Source organism: Mustela lutreola, chromosome 16 (genome assembly GCF_030435805.1).
Source record: "Mustela lutreola isolate mMusLut2 chromosome 16, mMusLut2.pri, whole genome shotgun sequence".
Classification (NCBI taxonomy): Eukaryota; Metazoa; Chordata; class Mammalia; order Carnivora; family Mustelidae; genus Mustela; species Mustela lutreola.
Window position 1 is genome coordinate 59,878,484 of NC_081305.1, and position 19,697 is coordinate 59,898,180.

Below are 19,697 nucleotides of genomic sequence, written 5' to 3' on the forward strand. Positions count from 1 at the left end.
GCAAAGCTGTCGTACCCATGTTTCTCATTTGGGTGTGGCTGTCTGCAGGAGGCAGGCCAGAAGCTTTGCTTGCATCCATGTTTGCTGGTTGATGAGCCAATGCCTTGACATTGTTTAATTATAATTAGTCACTGCTTTACCTGTTGTTTTTTAAGATTTTTTTTTCTTTTTTAAGTCATCTCTACACCCAACATGGGGCTCACACTCACAACGCTGAGATCAAGAGTCCCATGCTCTTCTGACTGAGCCCGCCAGGCTCCCCCAACCCCAAGGTTTTAATCTAGATTAGTTCATTTTGATCTATCAAAATGTACATCATTTTTATCTATCAAATGTACATCAGTCTAGTTTTTTCTTAAGTTTTGTCTTAGCTCAATGAAGAATTCATTTGTAAATAAAGGTGCAAACGAGGGTTTTATGCATCCCAAGATCTGTTATTTTATTTTTTTTTAAGTCATCTCTGCACCCAACATTAGGGTGTAGAAAGGTGGGGCTCAAACCCACAACCCCGGGATCAAGAGTTGCATGTGCCACGACTGAGACAGCCAGGTGCCATGCCCCTCCCCCACCCAAAAGATCTTTTGAGTTCATTTCAACACCTTCCCTCTTGGTTCTTATGTAAGCTCCAGGCCTCACAGACTTGTATCCCCACCCGGTTCTTGCACGTGACAAGAGGAGGCCACTTAATTGTCATAGCCAGAATGATGATTATCTCCAGTTTACAAGTGAGAGAAATTTAGTGGTTTGCTCTAGCCAGTTTCCCAGGACTTTTGCTGCTTGTAAAAATAACTGGACCCAGATAGTTCTAGAATCTCCCCAGCCAAAGTGAGGCTGGCTGGGCTGTCACCAGCAGCTTAGAGACAGTTGTCCTGGCACAGAGGCCTGTCCATGCATTACGCAGACCAGAGCTGTCATTCTTCCAGTAACTCTGGGTGTGGGTGGCTCCTGGGTCCTGGTCTCCTGGAGTGGCCTCCCTGTCCTCGGGGCTCACAGCCTTTGAGAGGCTCATGCCTCTAGTAACAGCAAAGCTTTTATAGCTGATCCGGCAAACCCAAGTCCCGTTCTTCCACCTTTGGAAAATGTATTGTTCCTCATGATGCCTTTGGAATATTCGTTCATTTCCGTGTTTTAGCAGTCAGAACTCAGCTCCTCTGGTCCTTGGTCTGGGAACAGAGGGGGACGAGCAGGACGTCCTGGCCACTCAGGGGTGATATTCTGGCCCAGAGCGGAGGACCTGGCTCAGGTGTTGGGCTTTTGCAATATTGAAGTTACTCCTAACTCCCTCACCTCCACCGCTGTGCCCTCCATGGTGTCCCTAAAGGGCTTTCCCAGCACTGGTCATTAGATCGAGAACAAGCATCCTGTCATCCAGCTTGGAGCTGGAATGATCAGACCCACACTCCCCTCAGCCAGTGCCCATCAGCCTCCTGGGAAGGCCTCCCCTTTGTGGGGCCAGCCCAAGGATTAGGGGCCATTGGCCCCTTGCAGTTTGCGACCCTAATGTTCTATGTGCCCCAGCTGTGAGGGGACAAGCTTGCCGCTCCCAGGCTGCATCCACTTGCGACTTTCCACGTCTCCTTCTCCTGTAGCAGAGTCAGACTGCTTGGGTTCAAATGCTCGTTCTGCACTAGCAAGCATACCTTGGTGTCTTATTTAGACATCCCATGCCTCAGTTTCCCCATCTGTACAATGGGGATAATAAAAGCACTGACCTTAGACTGTTCTGTGAGGATGAGATCAGTTGACGCATGGACAGTGATTCAGCCTCTCTGTGCTTGTAGACACCCCCAAACACTGACTGTTGATATTATAATATTTATTGCGGGGGAGGGGTGGGCGTCAGTCTTCCAGATGCTCCTCCTTTCCGTGAACATTGAGAAGGGCAGATTCAGGGCCCCGAGGTGGCTGTGCAGGAAATGATGAGTGTGTTTATTTATTCATTCTGCCGCTGACGGGCATTTGGGTCACTTCCAGTGTTTGGCAATGACAGATAGTGCTGCTAGGAACATTCTTGTCGAGGTCCTTGGGTGGACCTACCTTTCTGTTGAATATGTAGGCAGAACTCGCAGCCCAGGGTCCGAGGGTACACGTGGCTTCAGCTGAAGTGGTTGTGTGTACGTACTGAATGTTGAACCATGAGATTGGGCATCCTGTTTATTTATTTTATTTTATTATTTATTTGAGAGTGAGTACAAGCAGGGGGAGGGAGAGAGGCAGAGGCAGAAGCAGGCTTCCCACTGAGCAGGGAGCCCAGCACGGGGTCCTGGGTCCCAGGACCCTGAGATCCTGACCTGAGCTGGAGACAGCCTCTTCACCCACTGAGCCCCCAGGTGCCCCTGCCTGTCCTGTTTAAATAAATGAAGGAAATTAAGATGTACAACTGATATGGGAAACAAAGGCAGAGGGAGATGTAGATAAAATTACATGTCCTTATAAGCTGCAGCCCATAGACAAATACTGGAGGCAGGCGAGTGTAACCTTCTTCCCCTCCTGGAAACTCCCAACCGTCTTACTGTTAACACTTTGCCAGAGGGAAAAACCACCTTAGTTTGACAATAGCCAGGGCTCCAGGATCCCCTGAGTCTTCTTTCCCATAGGAAAGTCCTTCTGGAACTTGCTTTTGTTTTTACCTCCCCCACCTCTAAATTACAGAATCAATTGCTTCTCAGGTCCCGGGGTAGCCGCTCTTTCGGCCCCTTGTTTTAATAATATCCCCTTTCTGCACCAAAGACATCTCAAGTCTCAAGAAGTCTTTCTTGGGGATGCCTCAGTGGCTCAGTCAGTGAAGCACCTTCCTTTGGCTCAGGTCATTATCCCTGGGTCCTGGGATCAAGCCCCACATCGGCTCCCTGCTCCCCCTGCCCCTGCCTGCTGTTCCCCCTGCTTGTGCTCTCTTTCTTTCTCTCAAATAAATAAATAAAATCTTAAAAAAAAAAAAAAAGAATCCTTTCTTAGCCATTGGCTCCAGACCCCAAAAACACTACTCCAAAATCACATCCCAACTGCAGATGCCAGCAAGTCACTCAGGCATTTCATGGAGTTGAGTGTGTTTATTTGCAGTTGCTGCTGTAACAAGTGACCCCTAGTTTAGCAGCTCAAACCAACACTTATAATGTTTCTGGAGTCAGAAATCTGAAATAGGCCTTACAGGGCTAACATCAAAGGCCATGTTTCGTCGGGGAGCAGGAATTCCTGTCCCCTTCCAGGTCCTTCTAGCTGGACTAAGAATCCGATTGACATGAGCACAGGGTAACAGGAGGAAATCAGATGTCATGGGTGTACACATGGAGAATCTACACAGACACAGAAATTCCAGACACTCAGGAAAAATGAGGCCTGTGTGTCCTTCTGGACAGAAGAGTGGGTAGGTGGCTAGGACTTCAGAGGAAAGGAATACAGTTTACACAAAGATGAAAAACCAATGTTTGGTAAACAGATATTTGCTGGAGCACTCAGAAGGGGCCAAAAAGAGGACTTTGATCAGAGTGGCCTTGCTCGGCTCCCCTGTGGACCACACCTAGTCCGTATCATACTGTAGTTCTGTGGTGATGGTTCTCTCTCGGGGCCAGGTCCCCCATCTAAACTCTGTTTAGTCCACTGAGTTGTAGGGGGAAGGGTTTACAGATCTTTTATTGAATCTGGTAGGTTTTGATTCCTTTTTTTTTGTAGATTTTATTTATGTGAGAGAGAGTGCACATGTGAGCAGGGTGGGGGTAGGGGCAGACTCTTCATTCTTAGAAGTCCTGCGAGGGGTCAGTCCAACAATCCCGAGATCACAACCTGAGGCTGAAACTGATGGTCGGACGCTCAGCTGACTGAGCCATCCAGGCCACCCCTTGATTGCTGTTTAACTCAAAAAGTCTTCATGCCAAAGTGACACATTTTGGGGTGGCATGCTGTTGGCACCCGCTGTTCTTAAGATGCCCTGGGGGAGAATCCCCTCCTTGAGTTTTCCGGCATCCAGAGGCTACCTGCATTCCTTGGCTCCTAGTCGCATTACTCTGACTTCTACTTCTGTTCTCGTTTCTGCTTCTGTGACTGATTCTCCTGCCTCCATCCTGTAAGGACCCAGGTGATTACCTTGGATCTTGCCTGGTAAGCCAGGATAACCTCCCCATCTCGAGGTACTTAAGAGGTTACTACAAGGTCATTTTTGCCATGTAAGGTAACATACTTATGGGTCCAGGGGATGAGGCTGTAGAAATCTTTGGGAGATGGACCATTATTCTATCTGCCCCACTGAGGTACAGACCTCTGAAAGCTACAGAAAGACTGGTGAAACCCTCTGGGCCCTTGGGTTCTAGGAAAGAACATAGAAGTTTCTAGAAAAGAACATAGAATACAGAATAGGCTCTTTCCATCTCCACATCATCACACTTCTAATACCTGCTTGTCGCCCCCCCCCCCGCCCGAAGAAGTGAGATGCCAGGTGTTGTCCTTTCTGTTACTGACATTTCCTCTCTTAATATTAACTCACATAATAACATTGAGTTCTTCTTCTGGGCCAGGTAATGTCCTGAGAGTTTCCTGAGGCTGAACTCATTTCACAATAACAGTTACAGCACCACGACCAACAACAACCACACCATAAGGTATGTACTGTTATTATTTCCACTGTACAGATGTGAAAACTGAGACATAGGGAAGTTAAGGAACATTCCCAAGATCACACAGCTAGGAAATGGCAGAACTCAGATTCAGGTCTTTGCCTTAAAAGGGTTACACTCTTCTGAAGTGAGGCCAGCGTCATTACACAGCATTTTTAGTCCATGCCCAGGAGCACACAACCCTCCTCTTCCCACAGGACTGGGAAGACTTGAGAGAGGGGAGAGAGCCACCTTGTGGCGAGAGACGGGGACTGAGAACCTGGCCCCGTTCGTGTGTACATTCCACTGGGCCAGCCGAGCTTTCTGGTATTTCTGGTCTTGAAAGTCCTGACACACGTCATTTATTCTGTTTTATTTAAAAATTTTTAAGAGTTTTAAATTTTTTATTGGGGTATTAGAGCACAAAAACTTGTACAGCTCAATGAATTTATGTATATACATATATATCTATGAACTTTTAACACGTGTATGTATATGGAACTACCACCTAGGTCAAGATATAGAATATTCTAGCTTTCTAGAAGGTTCCCTTGTGCCCCTTTCAGTCAACACCATCCAGAGCTAATGACTTTCCAATTTTTCTCACCACGAGTTAGGTTTGCCCCTTCCTGGTATTTATATAAAAGGAATTGTACAAACACTTACTCTTCTGTTGTTGGCATCTGTCACTCAGTGTTACGTCGCAAGAGTCCACCATATTGTTGCGATTGTTACTTTAAAAAAATCACTGTAAAGCATTTCATTTTTATGAATATGCCACATTGGTTTTTCAAGTCTGTTGTTGGTGGACACATGGGCTATTTCTAGTTTTGAGCTTTTATGGATGGAGCTGCCGGGAGCATTCTTGTATATGGATATATGCAGTCACTTTTCTTGGGTAAATCCCCGGATGTGGAATTGGTAGGGCATAAGGCATACGTAGATGTAGTCCTAGCAGGTACTGCCAAATGGTTTTTCCAAAGTGCATACTGGTATTTTTTATTCTGTGATGTAATTATTTTGGGTATTTTTAAAAAGTCAGAAATTGGAGTCCTTTGTCTTGAGACGTGCACAGAAAATCAAGCACTGCATTGAAAGTTTGTCTGTAAACAAAGTTTGCTCATTTCTATTTCCTTCCCTTGTTTGTAAAGCCACCAAAGTAACTTACTGTTTAGTTTTCATTTCTTGGGTTCCTAGGAAGAGAAATTGAACATTATTTCCAGTCTCCCCACACGCTGGATGATTAATGGGTAATACATTGTCTAGGGGGTCTGGATCCTTTGGCAGCTGTCACCCCAGTAGCTGCCACAACTGCACCCTTCACATATGCTGCCCTGAGCTAGGACCCTACTTCTCTTCCTTTAGGATAATTTTTTTAAAACCAAGACTTTCTGGGGCGCCTGGGTGGCTCAGTGGATTAAGCCACTGCCTTCGGCTCGGGTCATGATCTCCGGATCCTGGGATCGAGTCCCGCATCGGGCTCTCTGCTCAGCGGGGAGCCTAGTTCCCTCAATCTCCCTCTCTGCCTGCCTCTCCATCTGCTTGTGATCTCTCTCTGTCAAATAAATAAATAAAATCTTAAAAAAAAATCAAGACTTTCTTCCCTAATTACCTCATTTGGACCTAACACCCAAGTTTGAACCCTGGAGAAATAGTGGGGTAGCTGAGGGCACAATAGTGACCAAAGTCATAGAATGAATGGTTACTGGGCACCTGTTCTGTTCCAGGCACTGTTCTAGTCACTGGGACTACAGGAGGGAACAGAACAGACAGAAATCCCTGCTGTCATGGGGCTTATTTTCTAAGGAGAGAGATGTGACTATAAACAAGTATGACATAAGATGGCGGTAAGTACAAAGGAGAGGGAAAAAAGGTGGGGAAAGGGAGTGTCTGGGTAGGGAGGGGATGGCTGCAGTGTGATAGGGGCAGTCAGAGAAGGTTTCATTGAGAAGGTCTTCAGGTAAAGCCCTGAAAGAGGTGACACTCTTGATAATCAGCACCGGTAAGGACGCCTGGGTGGCTTAGTGAGTTAAAGCCTCGGCTTTCAGCTCGGGTCATGATCCCAGGGTCCTGGGATTGAGCCCTGCACTGGGATCCCTGCCCAGTAGGGAGCCTGCTTCCCCCTTTCTCTCTGCCTGCCTCTCAGCCTACTTGTGATCTCTTTCGGTCAAATAAATAAATAAAATCTAAATTTAAAAAAAAAAAGAAGAAGAAGAAGAAGGACCGGTAAGTGCAAATGCCCTGAGATGGGAGCGTGCCTGGTGCACCTGTAAAACAGGAAGGATGCCAGGGTGACTGGAGTGACCCAAAAGGATGTGTCTTAGGAGATGAGGTCAGAGGTCAAGGAGTGGGACAGAGAGTGTAGAATCCTGTAGGCCATCATAAGAACTTTGACTTTGACTCTTGAGAGCGATGAAGAGCCATTGCAAGGTTTTGAGAAGAGCTTTTAGACTTATTCTTTAAAAAGGATCACTCTGACTGCTGTGTTGAGAGTAAAATATGGGCATCAGGGAGGGCAAAGGCTGAGGCATCAAACCATTGGCTATTGCAGGAATCAAGGTGGGAAACGGCAGTGTTCGAACAGGGAAGTGGCAGTGGAGGTAATGAGAAATGGTCAGATTCTAGAGGAATTTTGAATATCTGTAGGATATGGTAATGGATTTGGATATAGCACAGGAGAAGAAGGGAGGATGATTAAGCATAACTCCAATGTTGTGGTCTGAGTAGCACACGTAAAAAAAGGAACCCTTTTATTATGGGCAATTTCAAACATGTACATAAGTAGACAAAAATAGTGTAGGAAACCCCAGGTAGCTACCAACAAGCTTCAGTAATTATCACCTATGGTCAATTTCATTTTTTTATGCCCCACCCCATTCTCTGTCCCAAACTATATTGAAGCACATCTCAGTCTTACTTGCATTTAATATGTAAATCCTTCAGGGGGCGCCTGTGTGGCTCAGTTGGTTCAGTATCTGCCTTCAGCTCACCTGTGCTGGGATCTGCCTGGGTGGGGCTCCATGCTCAGTGCGGAGTCTGCTTCTCCCTCTCTTTCTGTTCCCCTCTCCTTGTGCTTTCTCTTTCTCAAATAAATAAATAAAATCTTTTAAAAATATGTAAATCCTTTAGTACATTTCTTTAAGGAGATAGGCCTCCCCTTTTCTTACTAAACAGGACACAAAAAAGTTTATTATCTGTTAACAGTTGACTCTAACAGAGACCATGAGAACCTCAGTGGTACCACAGAAGGGAAAATCAGGGAAGGCTATTTGAGGCAGGCTCTTCATACCAGGAAACCGGCCACGATTAAGCAAGGATTATGACACAATGGTTTAGGGCTTGATGAACACAACAAAATGAGAGTCTTGAAACAGTCTTGATAAGCAAGCTGTTGTCTGAGACGTTAGCTTTTATAGATTTTTCCTTCTAGGCAAGACTTCCTTGGAACAAACCATCATCATGTTGAAACACATGGTTTCAGTTCTTATTTTGAATAGAAATTAAAATACCTAATACAGTTAAATAGCCAGTCGATTAATAATTTCCTTTCTTATCTCATAAAAATATTTTTCCTGGTTTTTCAAGTCAGGATCTAGGTGAGGTCCACACATTGCACTTGGTTTTGTGTGTTTAAGTCTCCTTTAAGGTATAGCTTCACCTCTTTTTTTTTTTTTTCTCTAAACGTAATTTTTGACAAAGCCATGTCTTTGTCTTTTGGAGTTCCCACAGCCTGGATTTTTTTGATTTCTCATTTAACATGTTCCTTTGGCCCGGGAATTCCCTTTAATCTGGTAGAACTGTTGATCTCGGCTTTAAGAAACATGGCAAACAGTGGGAAGATGGAAGAATTGGAAGCACCAGGAATCTGTCTCTTCATCTAGTTGCTTTGACAGAATCTGTCTGATACAACTGTTTGGAACTCTGTAGTATGTTGAAGGCTTTCAATTTCTAGGGGAAGGCTTGGATGGTAAATTGGAGTTAATTTTGGTTCTTTTTATTTTTTTTTAAGATTTTATTTTAGAGGGAGAGAGAGGGAGAGAGCAAAAGAGAAAGAGAAAGAGGGAGGAGGGGCAAATGGAGAGGGAGAAGCAGGCTCCCCACTGAGCAAGGAGCCCAATGCAGGAGGCTGGGATCATGACCTGAGCTGAAGGCAGAGGCCCAACCCACTGAGCCACCCAGGTGCCCCTCTCCAATTCTTTATACCACTTCTCTTGCTCCTTATCCCTCAGTTAGTAGGGCCAATGCCTAGAAATGCAAAGAGCCAGAAATATCTTACTGTTCAGCCTTGAAGTTTCAAAGTAGGCTTATGTAAAGTAAGACAGAGACAATAATTTTGAAGGGCCAACTTTTGATTTGATAGACCTGGGATTTTCAAGTTCCTTCAAAGGCCTTATGGCATGATTTTTGCAAAACAATAGATTTGGGAAGAATGTGTGATAGTGGTCCGTGTAAGATGGATGAGAAATCCCATGGGCTAGGCCCCATCTCTTTCCTAGTACCTAAGGAGGAAGCAATTCCCTGTGCAATGATCTTTTCTCCAGATCTTGGGGGAATTTCATCAGCTATGTGGGATGCCACCACAACCCAAGTCCTGAAGCACTGCAGTGGGACTTGAAAACTGTTGGAAGAGGCCCTGAAATAGCTGAGAGAGGGATGGCAGAACTTAGAGGGCCCACGTGGGTGGCCATCAGTGCCCAGACAGGGTTGGAAGTTCCCAGTGGACGCCAGCAGGAATGGAAGCCGGGTTCCAGGCATCAGCAGAAATATGGACAAGAGCAGCAGAGAGGCCAAAACTAGACAGTCACCTCCTTCTCACCAGTCCTGTAACCAAGCCCTGGGCGAGGAGAGTGGAAAGGGAGAAAGCCCTGAGGTGGCTGAGTTTATTCAAACTGGTTAAGTTTCTACCTACCCCTGGGTCAGATGAGGGATTATTAAAACCAAAGTATCCGAAAAATCAACAATATATCAAAATACTTTTATATTATGTACATTTATGTAAATATATTATATTTGAGCTTGAGGCCTAAGAAATTTGCCCGTGCTGCCTGAAGTTCTTTGGCATATGATACACATAATTTTTAAAATGCCAAAACAATCCAGGGGCCAAATTTTGGAAAATTATGTCATTCTTCCATTCACTCAGGGTTTTCTCCTGTAACTGTCTTCAGTGACATCAGAAAGCTATTGTCCTATGGAAAACATTTACTTGGCTTTTTTGTTGTTGTTTTTGCCCTAGAGGGCATTTACCAGTCATAGTTCTGAATGCTTATTATTTTAGAAACTTATATGCCCCCTCATTAAGTAAAAATTTGATTTGTTTGTGCTTTCTCCTGTAAACTGATGGGAAACTGGTTGCCTAGGGACAAAGATGAAGTATTAGCTGGAGTGCGCCTTTAACTCAAGGAGTTGATTTAGAACCAAAACTTTCTAGAAGGAACTTGGATGGACTATACTATGGCCAAACACCCCTGTCCTTTTTCCTCTGTGGGGTCAGTAGTTTGCATTAAGTCTCCTTCCACCCCCAGTGCAGTTGGCTATGTCAGGTAAACCACAATAAAACTATTTAAAGGAAATAATAAATGTCTGTTCCCCCTTATCATTTCCCCACCTTTTACTTTTTCCTATGTGGCTCCTCTATCATTGGAGTCTTTTATGAGATGGGTTTTATGTGTTCTTGAGTAAGAAGCAGGAGAAGTCAAAAACACATCTTCCTCCCAAGAGTCCCAGACCCCAGTTTTCATACCCTGCTGAGCCCCAGCTGCCTCCAATGTTTCCTGTGTGCCCTGAAAATGCATGAAGTAGGCAGCAGAGAAGGAATGATGTAAATGGGCAAGAGACAGGACATAGGAGGTGGGGTCTGTTATAACAGAAGAATTTGGAGTCTTGATTTTTCAAATTCTGTCATACCTCCCAGAAAAATACTAGAACAACACAGCCAACTGTGTCCTTAAGGTTGGGCTCAGAGCGCTCTGAAGGAGACTAATGCTGATTTCTTGCCCAGCTAGCAAGAGAAAGTGACCAATTAAGAGTGGGAGGAAAACCAGACTTTAGGTCCAAGTATCAAAGTTCGGGTCTTGCTCTGCCCATCACTATGTTAGTGTGAGATAGTCAAGTTTTCCAGATCTCTGCTTCCCTTTCTGCAAAATGTGTGGGTTGGAGAAAGTGAATTTTCAGGGTCCTTTCAGCACTAAAATTCCACTTCTAGGCTTGGGTTTTACACCAATCACAGCAGAAACTTTATTAGAAATATAAAATACATCCATAGGAACTCCCTGTTCTTCAGCTCTCCACTCGCTCCTCAACTTGCTGACCAGCAGTCAGAAGGCTTCCAGTCAGAAGAGGTGTCCTGCAGTCCAGGATGAGAAGCACTTCCTCAGGAACAATGGACAAGTTCCTGCAGTAACAGCAGCAGCACTAGCTCTAACCTCCAAACCAAAACAGGAAGCCAGGTGGCCCCATTTTCAGTCTTTCGGGGCTGAGGGAGAGACTGATATGGACAGATTTCCTCCACCCACATGGGCCCTACTGTAAAGATCCCAGACATCAGCCTGCAACCAATTACGGATGTACAGCCTTTGACCTCCAAAAATGAGTTGATGCCTCCTGTAGAACAAGAAAGGATGGGAAGATGCACAGATGTTTTAGGAAATCAGAAGGGAATCATTCCTTCCTCATTCCTAGAACCCTGGGATCCACCCAGATGTCTGGTTTTCCAGCCTCTGACACCACTGGGTGTTGAGTTTACCTCCAGTGATCTGAAGTCTTCCTTGATAGCACTGAATTGTATCATTGGGACAGGGAAGAGAAGGAGCATTCGGACAGGTTCCCAGAGCCACACAGGTTGGGCAGTGGAAGCGTGGTGCCACACTGGGAGCTAGAAGGCAAAACAGAGGGCAATTAAGGTATGTCCTGCCTCTGGATTTGTCTCTTCTTTCTTCCTTTCTTCCCCAAGTCTTTGCTGCTGACACCACTGCAATCAAGGCCTATCACTGCAATCTCCCCATACCTTTTCAACTGTTTCTCTTTGCTATCAGAACCCACCCAACATGACTTCCAAACTGTGTGCTTAGGTGTAGAGACAGAGATCAAAAGGACACAGTTCCTGTCATGGACATCATCAAGTAGGACATGCCAGTAATTTTAATTGTACTTCTCAGTACGCACTGTGTCCGAAGATAATGGTGAAGGAATGGAGGAATATTTAACTATTTGGAAGAATTTGCTAACTATTTTTACAGAGCAGACACCTGAGTTGAAGTGGAGGGTGAACAGAGATTAGCTGAGTGAAAATGGGGGTTGGGGGAGTAGCAAAGTGAACAGCAAGGAAAAGGTCTGGAGGTGTGAGCAGCTTGCTGGATTTGGGGGACTGGGAGACACTGCCATGTTAGTATTCAGTTGGTAGACACAGATAGGGCTGGACTGGTTTTTCATGGCCAGCATCTATTCTGATTGGCCAGTACCATATCTTTTGTTAAATATTTTGACTACTGGCCCCAGCTGGAACGCAATAAACAGGCAAGGAAGAAAAGGAAGTAAACTGAAAAGGTAGGCAGGGCCAGATTGCCATAGGGGGTGGCCAAATCCGGGAAGCAGTAGCTGCCAGACTGATTAAGCCATACCATCCTGGAAACCTCCACTGACCCCTTATTGTTTAAGAAACACAAAACCAAACTTAACACCACCGCCTTCTTTGCCTTCCTGGTGCTCTGAGCAGTGTTGAGATCCCCAAGGTAACAACTTAGAAAAAGGCAGGCAATGCCTCTCTGCCTACTTGTGATCTCTGTCTGTCAAATAAATAAATAAAATCTTTAAAAAAAGAAAAGAAAAAGAAAAGAAAAAGGCAGGCAAAAGCTCTGAGGTTCTGGGGCTCCTGGGTGGCTCCATGGGTTAAGCCTCTGCCTTTGGCTCAGGTCATGATCTCTGGGTCCTGGGATCCAGCCCCACATCAGGCTCTCCGCTCAGCGGGGAGCCTGCTTCTCCCTCTCTTTGCCTGCCTCTCTGCCTCCTTGTGATCTCTCCCTCTCTGTCAAATAAATAAATAAAATCTTTTAAAAAAAAATGAGGTTCTTTTGTGTATGGCACCGTTGGGCCTGAGCTAAGTAAGAACACAGAGAAGGAAGGCCCACCATCTTTTTAGGGGTTTGCCTACCTTCTCTCAGTCCCCATGTCTCACCTCCTGGCGTTCTTTGGGTCTCTTCCTCCCTCCACAGCTCCATTAAGCTCCCCTTGCTGTTGCATAAGGACTCCTCACAGTAGCTGCTGTAGGAAACTGTGATTATGCCTGGTGGTGGGGAGTGCTGGATATACGTTGTCGCCAGGGTCCCCTCCGTGACACAGCCCTTAGTGCCCAGAACTGCTGTCTTGGCCCCTGTTCGGAGACAGTGGGGAAGGAAAGCAGGATGTGGACCTAGGGTTTGGCCCCGGGGAGGGGGAACGGCCCTGCCAGGACAGACCCCTCCACCCACCCAACCCAGCTGCCCTTTCCCCATTTACCTGCTTTAATCATCAGAAGGGATTCCTGGCAGAACGACCCACTGTCACAAGTCTCAACTTTCTCTGTGGTCCAGTTAAACGTCCTCTTTGGGTCCTTTTCTATACTCGTGGATATGCCCCTGTGACAGTACAAACTTGGCTCCACTGCGGAGGAAAGGAGGTCAAGGGAAGCACGCTTGGCCTCCCCTGTGCGGCCCTGGCCCGTCCTCTTCCCCAGAGGTGCCTCCTCTGTGAACCAGCCCTCCCCCACCCCGAACCCCCATTCTTACAGGCCAAGGAGGGGGGTCCGAGGAGGAGGAAGAACAGCAAACTTTGGAAGCGACGAGCTCTCATGGCGTCTTTCAGAGCCGCCTGGAGGAGTGGCCAAGGATCTGCGATTAGAGAGAGAAGAGGGGGCTGCTCAGCCTCACACAACGAGGCTGCACGGACGTTGCGGCGAGGACTGGCGCTGCGGGGCGCACGGCGCCACAGAAGACCGTGGCCCCCATGGTCTAGCCTGCGAGTCTGAGCCGTGCCTGTTTCCACAGGGCAACCCTCCGACCCAAATCCCTACTCCCCGAAGCCAAAGGTGTTCAGTGACCAGTACCGCCCAACCTCGGGTCCGGCCCAGACGCCCCTTCCGCCTCAGCCCCGGGTCAAGCCCATGTTCTCCCACGCCGCAGGATTCTCAGCCCCCGGGCCTCCCACAACTCGAAATTCTGCCATCCCAGTCCTGTTCTATCGAGGGCTCCAGGGCTTTACGTTCCAGCCGCCATTTCCCGCAGGACCCAGGATTCTGAGGGCCCGGCCTCCTCCCCTCTCAGACCCAGGAGTTCTTTCCCCCCATCCTCTTTCCACAGAACCCAGGAGTCTGGGTCCTCAGCCCTCCTTTCTCTTTAAGGGACCCGGATTCCACCTGGCTTTCAGATAACCTCACAGGAACCTCACGCTGCTGGAGGAACGTCCTAGAACGCCCCTCTCATTCCACTCCGCCTTGGCTTGGCCTCTCAGAGAAATGGAAGGCGGGGCTACCTTTGCCCAACGGGTCACTCGAAGCCCCATTGGTCATTGTGAAAGCATCTGATGCGCTCATTGGGTGAACCCGAAGAACGTTGCACCCAATTGGCCTTGGAGAAGTCTTTTCCTGGCGGCTTAGAAGGCACGCATGCGCAGAACGGCGAGCATGCTGGAATGGGGGTGGGGGGAGGGAACAGGTGTTTGCTGCGCTTGGCGAGGAAAGCCGGGCGGGTGGTGCGTCCTCAAGTGGCCTCCCTGACCGCTTTCTCTCATGTGGCGATGGAGTGGGCTGTGCTTGGAGGTCACACCTTTGTCCTCCACTGTCCTCCTCTGTCCTCCACTGAACTATTCCCCCTTCCCATGTGCCCAGCCTGGACCCCGCCCCCGCCCGGTTTTCCTAGACACTGGAAGGCAGCTTGGTCTCATCACCTTCCCTCACGGTGGATCCTGGCGGGCCAGTGGGGTCACAGCACGAGCCCCCTCCATGGACGTCTGGAAGGTTGACTGGAGCAAAGCCGTCTTCAGAGTCGTTTCCAGCACCCCTGACGGCGTGCATGAGCCGTGACTGTGAGGGCACAGGTTGCCGCCATAGCTCCCCCACGTGGCTGTGCCTCTATACCAGGAAGACGTGGCTTTCATTCGGATTTCTGGTTCCTGGCTGGAATTGGAAGCTCTTCAGATCTATATGTAACATGAAGCAAAGGGGTGTTTTGTGTACTCTCAGACGTGGTGCTGTTTCTGTGAGTGCCGTGGTGTAAATGAGTATTTATTCATTATTTTTAAAGATTTTATTTATTTGAGAGAGAGAGAGAATGAGCAAGCAAGAGAGAAAGCACCAGCCAGGGGAGGGTGGGGAAAGCTGACTCCCGATGAGCAGGGAGCTGGATGTGGGACTGGATCTCAGGGGATCAGGACCTGAGCTGAAAGCAGATGCTTAACTGACTGAACCACCCAGGCGCTGTAATATTTGTTTCTAATAGAGAAAATACCACAATTAGAACAATAACAACAACAACAAAAAAGTAGAGAGAGTTAATACAAATATTAAGAGAAAGCAATTTAGCTAGATAAGGAGTAATATCCTTTTAAGAATTCACCAGAAATGTTTTCAAAGATGAACTAAGATGAACTAAGGACAAAAGAGCTACAATTGGGTTATATCATAGCCCTTAATTATTTCATGTTTTAACATTCTAAACACTAAGAATAGGCATGTGATTCCTGGAGGGGATGAGAAATATTTAGGTGTCAGATGCCTTTAGATCCTGGGGCTAGAGGACAGGATGTGTTGGGCTTGTTAGGAGTCAGGAATGGGGGAAGCCCCTTACAAAAGAGCCATGGCCAATCCCAGCCTTGCCCTAGCAATCTGGCTAGGCAGTGCCCACAGTTTTCCCAGGAGTAGGTCTCTCTGTATGATGGTAGTGAGCATGGCTGATTCTGTCCTATCTGTCTGGCATACTCTGGAAGCTTTGGCAGTTCTTTGTCTTGATTGATGCCTCCTAACAAGGAACAGACTTAGGGGATAGACAGTTTCTAGTGCTCATTGTGGTTTTGGCACAACCTTCAGGAGCAAAGTAAGAGAAAAGATAGAAAGAAATCCACTTCAAATCGTGGGTCCCTGATGCCTGGCCCTGAGTTCTCTCATCTCTCAGGAATCTGTGAGTCCATGTTCCCGGCCCCCTCCTCCCTCAGACCCAGGGGTCCAGACCCCCAGCACCTCCTCCCTTAGACCCAGGAGTCCAGACCCCCAACCCCTCCTCTCTCAGACCCCAGGAGTCCAGACCCCCAGCCCCTCCTCCTTCAGATCCAGGAGTCCAGGCCACCAGTCCCTCCTTCATCAGACTCAGGGGTCTAGCTAGGTCCTAGCCTACTGTCGTCTGGACCCAGAAATCCAAGTTACTACCCCTCTCAACTCTCAGCATCTATACATAAAATAAAGTATCCTTTGTGTACTTTCAGAATTGGTACTATTCCTGGAAGTTAAGCTATAAGTGAATATTTATTTTCTTTTTTTTTTTTTTTTTATTTTTTTTATTTTTTTTATTTTTATTTTTTTAAAGATTTTATTTATTTATTTGATAGAGAAACAGTGAGAGAGAGCATGAGCAAGGAGAAGGTCAGAGAGTGAAGCAGACTCCCCATGGAGCTGGGAGCCCGATGCGGGACTCGATCCCGGGACTCCGGGATCATGACCTGAGCCGAAGGCAGTCGTCCAACCAACTGAGCCACCCAGGCGTCCCGAATATTTATTTTCAATAGAGAAAATGCCTCAGTCAGAATGGTGGTAGTAAAAGCTCTTAATTTTATGTAAAAAATACATTAAAAGCTTTCCATTGGGGACAGTTAATATTAAGTATACTTATTAATATATTATTAATAAAAACATAAGGGACAGTTAGTATAAATATGAAGAGGTGGTGGTCCTAAGGACCCTGTACCTTAGGCTCTGGGACCCTTCCTCAACCCTTCCCATTTCTCTGACTAGCAACTTGCCTTGCCTCCAGGCCTGACCCTGAAGCTGGCTTTTAGCTCCTGTAGTGAATTTATCCTAAATTGGCTCTTGGCCTGTGGATTTGTTTTCTGGGGCTGCCATAACTAAGTACCAAAGCCCAGGAGGCCTACACAACAAAAGGTATTATCATCACACTTCTGGAGGCTGGAAGCCCAAAGTCAAGGTGTTGGTAGGGTTGGTTCCTTCTTTTTTTTTTTTTTTTTAAGATTTTATTTATTTATTTGACAGAGAGAGAACACAAGTTAGCAGAGCAGCAGGCAGAGAGAGAGGGGAAGCAGGTTCCCCGATGAGCAGAGAGCCTGATTCGGGACTCAATCCCAGAACCCCGGGATCATGACCTGAGCCGAAGGCAGAGGCTTTAACCCACTGAACCACCCAGGCACCCTTTTTTTTTTTTTTTTAAATTTTATTTATTTATTTATTTGACAGACAGAGATCACAAGTAGGCAGAGAGGCAGGCAGAGAGAGAGGAGGAAGCAGGCTCCCCACTGAGCAGAGAGCCAGATTCCGGGCTTGATTCCAGGACCCTGAGACCATGACCTGAGTCGAAGGCAGAGGCTTAACCCACTAAGCCACCCAGGTGCCCCTCAAATGGTATTTAAAAAAAAAATATTTCACTTCCCACTTGTTGGTTGCTAATATTTGGAACTATTTAAGATTATATAGTATAGAATAATATAGAATATTTAAATCTTACTAGCTCGGGTATAAACTTCACTCTAGGGCTGGTTTAGCCCCACTCCTAAGGTATGATTTTTTTCTATACTGAATGTCCTGTGTCTTCAACAAGGTCTCTCTGCCCTGGTTTCTTGGAATTTGAATGTTTTTCCTTTCAGAGTGGGCTTTGGACATTGTTCCACATATAGCTCCCTGAAATGTTTTTTTAAGTTTGTACCAGAAGTCACAAGCTTAGATAAGGGGCCTTGGTTTTTTTTTTTTTTCCTTTTCTAGTCTAAAGTAAGTTGCCTGTACGTATCTGCTTGCTTGACCCTAGTCAGGGAGGGAGCATGGTAGTTTTTGTTTTTTGTTTTCTGTTTTAATTAACTATTAGTATTATTTTTAAGGTACATTCTACATGGGACTTGAGCCCATGGCCCTGAGATTAAGAGTCTTACACCCTACATACCGTGAGGCATCTGCTTCTTCTTCTTTTTTTTTTTTCTTTTTGAATGTGACATCTTGGACTCTCCAGCTCTCTTGAATCCTTTCATCTGCCCCCTTCCACACTGCTCCCTCCTCTACCCCTATTTCCATCCCTGCATGCCCCTTCCCCTCCCATCTTGGCCCCTCATCTCCCGATTATCACTGGAGTTCGAGCCTCCTCCCCATTGTGGACTCTTGAGAGGCTCAGAGATCCAACAAGAAACCATCTGGAGTGAAATGGGCTGATTGGGAATAGGAAATGAACCTCACCCACCAATACACTGTATTTGTCACACCCAGAGCTTTCTCTTTGAAGGCAGGAAGGTTTCAAAGGCTCCAGGACTCTTCACCCCAATTTGTCCCTTAAAGCAGTCTCTTAAAAAAATTAGAGTAAAAAACATATAACATTACATTTACTACCTTTAGCCATGAGCCAGTGTACATAGTTCAGCAGCGTAGATATATTCTCATTGTCAAACAGTGCATCTCTAGCCCCTGCTCATTTTGTGACTGACGATCTGTACCCATAGGTCTGTGTTTCCTCCCCTTCTGCCCCCTCAGTCCCCACAGTTCTTTCCATTTTTTAAGTGTGACTACTTTAGATACCGCATATAAGTGGAACCAAGGATATTTGTCTTTGTGTGACTTGCCCATTTCACTTCACAGAAATTCAGAATGACCTTCCTTTCTAAGATGGAATAGTGCCCCATTGTATGTAGATGCCAGGCGTTCTTTCTCCATTCCTCGGTGTGTGGACACGTGGGTGCTTCTACCTCTTGACTCTGGAGAGGAAGCCTGCAATGAACGGGGACGTGCGAGTAGCCCTTTGTAACGCTGCTTCCAGTTCTTATGGATGTCAAATCAGGAGTGCAATGGCTGTGTCACGTGGTAAGTCGATTTCCTCATTGGGAGGAAACACTGCACTGTGTTCCAGGGCAGAGGGGCCATTTTATATTTTCACCAACATCGCGCCAGGGTTCCAGTTCCTTTGGATCCTTGCCAACACAAGCTGTTGTATGGTTCTTGGGTTTTGGTTATTTTGGCTACTGTTGTTGCTAGCGGCCATCCTAATGAGTGTGACATGGTATGTCTTTGTTGTTTGACTTGCTATATGTAATGATTACTGAGCATGTTCTCAGAAGCTTCGTGGCCATTGTATATCTTTGGAGAAATGTCTTTTCAAGACTTCTGTCCATTGTTTAATCGTCTAGTTTGTTTTTCTCATTGTTGTGACTTTTAGGGTTTTTACATCTTCTAGACATGAACCCATTAGTAGATATATGAGTTGCAAATCCTTTTCCCATTCTGTAGGTTCCCCTTCCACTCGTTTGATTGTTTCTCTGGAGGGCCAACAGTCTTTAAGCTGGAAATGGCCCTGTTTTTCTAGTTGGCTCTTATTGCCTGTGTTTTTGGTGTCATGTTCTAGACATCATTGCCAAATCCAATGTCATGATGCTTTTCTCCCCTTTTCCTCTCTCAGCTTCATGGTCTTAGGTTTTCTATGGAGATGCATTATCTCCATAGAATTTTTGTGTGTGGTAGAAAGGAAGGGTCCAGTTTCCTTCTTTGTATGTGATACCCTATCTTCCCAAGCCTTTTCATTGAAGAGACTGTCCTTTCTCTTTCGGGTGGGATTGGCACCCTGTGGAAGATCATTTGGCCAAGTATGGAAAGGTTTATCTGGGGCCTCTCTCTTCTGTTCTTTTGGTCTATGTGTGTGTCTCTGTGTCTGTGCCAGGACCTCACTATTTTATTTCCTGTAGCTCAGTAACATGTCTTGAAATTGGGATACCCAAGCCTCCCACTTTTTCTTTTTCTAGAGTGTTCTGGCTCCATGGGGTTATGAATTGAAGGATGATTTTTTCCTACTTCCTGCCAAAAATGCGATTGGAATTTTAATGTGGATTGCCTGAATGTGTATGTCACTTTGGGGGTATGGACATTTTAACAATGTGAAGTCTTCTGAG

The 19,697-nt window shown here is 46.3% G+C and overlaps 1 protein-coding gene across 5 annotated transcripts; it reads right to left on the minus strand.

Annotated features, from left to right (window-relative positions):
• Positions 1–10,799: 10,799 nt before the first annotated feature.
• TEX101 (testis expressed 101) lies at positions 10,800–14,091 on the minus strand. 5 transcript variants are annotated; one of them, XM_059152732.1, is made up of 6 exons: positions 14,002–14,091; positions 13,349–13,450; positions 13,080–13,223; positions 12,736–12,954; positions 11,332–11,460; positions 10,800–11,189 (listed from the first exon to the last, which is right to left on the minus strand). In XM_059152732.1, the coding sequence occupies exons 2-6, from the start codon at positions 13,410–13,412 to the stop codon at positions 10,960–10,962; spliced, it is 786 nt and encodes a 261-aa protein (XP_059008715.1). In that variant the 5' UTR covers positions 13,413–13,450; positions 14,002–14,091; the 3' UTR covers positions 10,800–10,959. The 5 variants fall into 5 exon arrangements, with proteins under 5 accessions (XP_059008715.1, XP_059008717.1, XP_059008718.1 ...); XM_059152734.1 differs by having other exon boundaries at positions 14,007–14,080; XM_059152735.1 differs by having other exon boundaries at positions 12,760–12,954; positions 13,975–14,070.
• Positions 14,092–19,697: the final 5,606 nt, after the last annotated feature.

Excerpts from the sequence above, each read along its gene's own strand:
- TEX101 (XM_059152732.1), bottom strand. The coding sequence starts at position 13,412 with ATGAGAGCTCGTCGCTTCCAAAGTTTGCTGTTCTTCCTCCTCCTCGGA. Across the intron at positions 12,955-13,079 it reads CCTTCTGATGATTAAAGCAG|GGGCCAAGACAGCAGTTCTG; the intron begins GTAAATGGGGAA and ends GTCTCCGAACAG. Across the intron at positions 11,461-12,735 it reads GACATGGGGACTGAGAGAAG|CTCCCAGTGTGGCACCACGC; the intron begins GTAGGCAAACCC and ends TTTGCCTTCTAG.